This window comes from Vicia villosa, unplaced genomic scaffold (assembly GCF_029867415.1).
Source record: "Vicia villosa cultivar HV-30 ecotype Madison, WI unplaced genomic scaffold, Vvil1.0 ctg.001641F_1_1, whole genome shotgun sequence".
NCBI classification, from domain to species: Eukaryota; Viridiplantae; Streptophyta; class Magnoliopsida; order Fabales; family Fabaceae; genus Vicia; species Vicia villosa.
In genome coordinates, this window is record NW_026705682.1 from 442,971 (window position 1) to 448,970 (window position 6,000).

A 6,000-nucleotide genomic window follows, 5' to 3' on the forward strand; every position below is an offset into this window, starting at 1 on the left:
GATATCATATTCGGTCAAATCACTGTCTTTGACAAAGACGCGAATACTCCAAATATAAGATCAGCTACGTGGATCAATCAACCTCATGAAGTCATAACACGCACTTATCCAAAACATAAGTCATTTATTTCTAAATCACTCATCAAAGAAGATAACCACCCTTATATCAAAGAAGTCATTATTTCCAAATCAATTATCAGAAAAGAGAACCAATGTGTATCACACTATCACATACAAACCAGAAGAAAAAATCAATAAATATATGAACTTAAAATACTTTCAACATACAACGTATCCCACGTTATTCATTTCTATATAAACACACATACACACACCTTTGTATAGAAAAGTAGAAACTAGAAACTATAAAAACAACATCCCCAAGTAAACAGTGCCTATAGTTCCACAATGATTTTTCCAGTAGCATGGCCATCAATGCTCTTAGCCCAAGCATCTTCAGCTTTGCTCAAAGGAAATTTGGAGTCAATAATTGTCTTCAGTTTTCCATCCTTTACTAACTGAGCAAGATGTTTCAAGCCATCGGCCTTGACAGATACAATAAAAGGCACCGACCGCTTCTTCGAAAAAGTAAGTTTCTTCAGGGCAAAAGTAAACATTGATCTTGGGCTAGGTGTTAAATCCACCACAACTCCGTTTTTAGCCAAATTAGGATCAAAAGTTGACCATCGTATTCCTGTGGTGCAATTTATCACTGCATCGTATTTCTTACCAGACGGACTCTTTAATGATACTCCCTCTGGAGTTTTGTAGTCAAGAACCTCGTCAGCACCTAAGCCCTTAACTAAGTCAATGTTGCGAGCGCCACAGGTGGCTGTCACATGGTTGCTTCCTAGTTTGGCAAGTTGAACAGCGTAAAGACCTACACCGCCTGAAGCAGCAGTTACCAAAACATTCTTGGGGTCGCTCCCATCAAGCTTAATTCCTCCAATTTCTGTGAGCGCGTCATGAGCTGTGAGACCGGCTACAGGTAAACCTGCAGCTTCAGCAGCTGAAACTTCAGATGGTCTGGCAGCTATTAAGATCTCGCTAGCCACTGCAAACTCAGCTAGTCCACCTCCATACTGTCATTCAACACAACATGAATAATAACCATTGTAATTGGTATATTAATATATATATATATATATATATATATATATATATATATATATATATATATATATATATATATATATATATATATATATATATATATATATATATATATATATATATATATATATATATATATATATATATATGAATATAAAATAGTTGGATTGAAAATAGGATCATAGTCTTAAAGTTGTGGATTGAGAAATATGTACAACAAGTAGAGAGCAGAAGAGCATATTTATAAAACTGTAACACAGCTGTATAATTTCACACTAAATCATGTGGTATCTTCATATATTACACTTCAATTTCAGATAACAAAGAGAAGGTTATCCACTGTTTAAGCTCGAAATTTGAACTTTCACAGCCAAGAGGGGAAATGGAGCAATATTATTATGTAATTAAGAGAATGTGAGGTTTGAGGCAGAGGAAGGTTGTAATCATGTGACCAATTGTATGATCTAGCAGCACAAACCCAAACAAGGGGTTAAGGCTTCATAAATAATACTTTTCTAGTGTTTTCTCATATATCATTAAAATTTGGACACTACGACATGTAGCGGTTGACGCTGGCAATAGAGCTGCTGAAAACCAGCCCCTGCACGGAGAGGAGTAGTTCCATACCTATTAGTCCATTAGGCATGCACATCGTAGAGGTTAGTATCCATGGTTGTGATTAGAGTAGCACTAGAGATAGAGAAAGGAAGAATTAAATGGGTATTTTCCGATGTGAATTTGATGCAGGGTACTATAATGATGTTAATGAATTTTGAGGATAGAAAGGGGAATGTGCATGCATCCTCAACTCATTCCAAAGGCATTTTAGCAATCATATATATGACAGGGGTAATTGTTGGCGTTCTAAATTCATTTATGGAATTATAGAGGAACCCCGGTTTTGAGCTAGCAAAAACAGAGCTCAACAATGCAACTGAAACAACTAATTGGAATGCTTAGGAGAAGGCAAGACAAAATGGGTACACAAGCAGCAGGGGAAGACTGAATCCATGCTTTGCAATTGATGTATTATTGCAGAAATTTGGAGGAAGCTTGCTAGATGTGTTTTATCATCCTACTCACAATTTCAGTGTTAGAAGTTGCCACAGCAATTAATCGCATAAGTGGTATAATCAACAAACCACGGAGTCATCCTTATCATTTCAATTTTCTTTAAACTATAGTAAAATATTTCAAGGTTGGATCACCTAATTTGGGTGAACATAATATGTCTGCAGATGCTATTCTTAAGTGTCTATATGCCATTGAAAGGACATGGCATCCCATGTTCATGAAGATGAGCGTTAGTTAGTATTCACGAGATGATGCAAATAGACTTAAAATTGAAGTATGCACATGAGCAAATAGACTTAAATTCACGGCTCTTAGATAGTATTCACTAGAAAAATATGGAAAAGCGTGTCTGTCATAGATATGCTTTCGAAGTCTGCAAATTGTTGCTCTCACTAGATTCTAAGGAAACCATGAGGACTCTTTTCTGCAGGGATTGTTCTGCTTTAAAGATTAATGAATATGCATGGCTGGAAAAGTTCTTTGAAAATCATAGTGGTAAGTGGTAACTCAATTGGGTTGTTCCCAAATATCTCTTTCCTTGCATGTTGTTGATTTCACCATTGGCATGTTCCCTCCAAAGATATTTGTAGGGGTTATGAAAAGGCTTTGGCATCTGACCTGAAGAACAAAGCAATGATGTTTTATCCTTCAACTATACATGAGTTAGTGACAAAAAAAGCACACTTGAAAGATTGCTTATGGACTGATTTTCTCAAGCATGCCATTATCCTTTCAGATCAAACAGGAATTCCACCTTAAGACCCCGTGATTCTCCTCAAACAGGCTGTGAATAGGATTATACAGATCAACAACAAAGATAGACAATATTTAGTGCAATGGAAAGGCTTGAGCCTGGTCTATACCATTTGGGAGGAAGAAATGCTTTCACACAAACCAATCTCTTTTTCTCAGCCTTGGGAACAACACAGTTTTTCTAGCGGCTGGTAGTGTTAGGAACTTTAACCCATTGTGAGCTTATGGTCTGTCCTCACATCTTAGATTCCTTTGAAATAAACTTCTGTACTACTTTGATCCTCTTGCTAAAGGAATTTTAAAGTCAAACAAAAGGCAAAGCCATGGTAAACGGAGAGACCATGTTTTAGCCACCAATTTTTTTGAAACCCATGGGTTTTCTCCTTTGGTGGTAATCCAATTTGAGGCACTTTCAGACATTAAATGTGAACAACTCTCTCAGTCAGAATCTAAACCATGATTTGGAACTCGATACTATATTTCAATATCAATAAAATAAGGAATTAAGTTGATGCAAGTGCCGAGTTTGAGGGACCATATTGGGTATTTATTCATTTATCTATATATCTATCATTGAAAAAAGTATTCCGTATTGTGCACCATGTCGGAGTGCGTGTTTTTAAACTAGTAAGACTACAGAATAGAAAACCAATTCATTCATGAAATTGTGCTGCAATTCACACTTGAAATAACATAGATGATAAGAAGAAATGAAAAACAGTAAACTAAGAGAGTGAAAGAAAGAGATGAGTACTTGAGTTGATAGTTTAGCAATAACTTTATCACCAGCTTTAAAATCTTTCACTTGCTGTCCAACCTCTACTACCTCTCCTGACACATCAGTGCCTGAATCAAAGATCAAAGAAATGTTAATTGTAAAAGTAGAGAATGAATTTGTTTGTAATAACAACTTATATATAAGCTATTTCTACAATCAAAGAAAAATATAATCAAATTATTTTCATATTGCAAGCTGTTTTCATAAACTATAGAGGAAACAAAGTGCTTATGCCAATAAACTCATTTCTACACTATTATTTTCAAATAAGCTACAATTAGTTTTGGTAAACAACCATGTAGATCTGTTTTCATAAACTGAAAATCGCATTAGAGACACTGAAAATAGCTTTAGAGAGATGTCATGCCATGAGTTAACACTCCGACAAGTGCTTATGCCCTCATCAATAAACCTAAATGTTTGAATGAGCTTATCTATTGCCATAAATTTTGTGACACTGTTTGAGAGACTTGATCAAAAGAGCTCATGACATTTTTTTAACTTATTTTTATAAATTCTTCAAGATAGATAATGAAAACAACTTATAACATATATAAAAACAATTTAAATAGATTTTACCTTTCCTTATAGAAATAACTTATGCGAACATATTCATAAGCACTTATTTTGCTACAAGCTGCAAATAAGTTGTTTATCCAAATTTTTATAAGCCAACTAAAACAAATATTTAAGTTATGAAGCACGGACTCCGACATGGACAACGGAACACGACACGATAAGGACACTCTGCCGCCGATAATCTCAAAAACATAGCACACTGACACCAGTACATATATGATATTATTTGACCTTCAATTCTTCCGTGATAACCTTACTTCATTACATGTTTAACCCTTTTATATGTGTATGAAATTTGTCCAAAAAAAAAATGCATAATGTGTGTTGAAGCAAAGAAAGAAACAAAATATATTTGAAACATTTGTCTGAATTGTCCGACAAATGTTGTATGAGTGTCACATGGGTGTCAGACAACGATTCAAAAAGTGTCGAAGTAAAGAAAAATAACAACTTTTCTGGTGACACTTGTCTAACTTTTTTTTTCTGATACTTGTTTGATTTTTTCGACACGTGTTATACGAGTGTCATACAAGTGTTTGACACCGACACGTGTTAGACACCGCGACACTGCTTCTAGAAGTGCATAGTATTATACTCCCTCCGTCCTATATTATAAGCAAATTTCACCTTTTTAGATTCATTGAACAATTAATGTATCTGGTCTATATATGAATTAGTAAAAAGATCATTGAGCCATACAAGGTATATGGGGAAATTTTCCCGGCATAAGCATTGCGCGTAGAGCACCCTTCTGAATCTTCCAATCAACTGGATTAATGCTAGTTGCTTCCAATTTGAGTAAAACTTCATCATCCTTTGGAGTGGGAACAGGAACTTCAACATGCTGGTTAAAATCAATAATTGAAACGAATCAGAATCAGTTACACACATGTAAATGAAATTAGGTTAATTTAATTTAGAGATGAGAAATAGTGATGACCTTCAATCCGGATGCACCACCGCCATAGGAATCATACTGAACCGCTTGCATAAGTTTGTCAGCCATGTGAAAATGATAAAAGCAAACAATAATTTTGGTTCATTAACAATGGTGTGTGATGAAGCCGAGATTCAATGCGAGCCATCCCTAAACGAGGATTTGACCAGGTAAACTCTGCACTTTTGGTGGAGAGATGAATCATAGAAGCAATGTTGGACCAAGAAACACTTTTTTTCTCATGAGCGCCAAGAACTGCGTTGTAAATTGTAATCACCGATTATAAACCATGCTCCCGTGTGAGAGTTTTGGGAATTCATTCGGACTTCAAGGTGCACCACCACTTCAGCGGCCTTTTCATCCGCCGTCTCCGCCGCAATAGCACGATTTGGAAATTAAAATTTAAAAAACTTAATAGATTTTGGAAATTCTAACAAAATTAAGAAATTTTCCAGTGACACATAATATTTGGTTACACTCATTGATATTAATATTTTGATACACTTCAATTCGAAATTAATTGTTACACACTCTAACTATTTTTTTTTTTACAACATCACAATTATTCACAAGTGATATTTTAAATATGATTAAAGTAAAAGTCAAAAATTACTTTAGTAATATATTTGTAAAGGTTCGTGACAAGGCGGTATTAGACCACCACGTAAGACGATCACCCTAGAAAATGGCGCCTAGCATAACTCTCACTCTATTAGCTACTCGTCCGGATGAAAAACGTGGGAACTACGTGTACATAATTTATAGT

The 6,000-nt window shown here is 35.1% G+C and overlaps 1 protein-coding gene across 1 annotated transcript; it reads right to left on the reverse strand.

Annotated features, from left to right (window-relative positions):
* Positions 1-241: 241 nt before the first annotated feature.
* Positions 242-5,672, reverse strand: LOC131636121 (chloroplast envelope quinone oxidoreductase homolog). Its single transcript, XM_058906771.1, has 4 exons — positions 5,238-5,672; positions 4,997-5,141; positions 3,695-3,786; positions 242-1,082 (listed from the first exon to the last, which is right to left on the reverse strand). Exons 1-4 carry the CDS (start codon positions 5,301-5,303, stop codon positions 396-398), a joined length of 990 nt encoding a protein of 329 aa, XP_058762754.1. The 5' UTR covers positions 5,304-5,672; the 3' UTR covers positions 242-395.
* Positions 5,673-6,000: the final 328 nt, after the last annotated feature.

What these genes read in the sequence shown, in the direction of transcription:
- LOC131636121 (XM_058906771.1), bottom strand. Translation starts at nt 5,303, where the DNA reads ATGGCTGACAAACTTATGCAAGCGGTTCAGTATGATTCCTATGGCGGT. An exon ending in GTGGTGCATCCGGATTGAAG is followed by an intron (nt 5,142 to 5,237) that starts GTCATCACTATT and finishes GATTTTAACCAG; the next exon opens with CATGTTGAAGTTCCTGTTCC. An exon ending in TTGCTAAACTATCAACTCAA is followed by an intron (nt 1,083 to 3,694) that starts GTACTCATCTCT and finishes GTTGAATGACAG; the next exon opens with TATGGAGGTGGACTAGCTGA.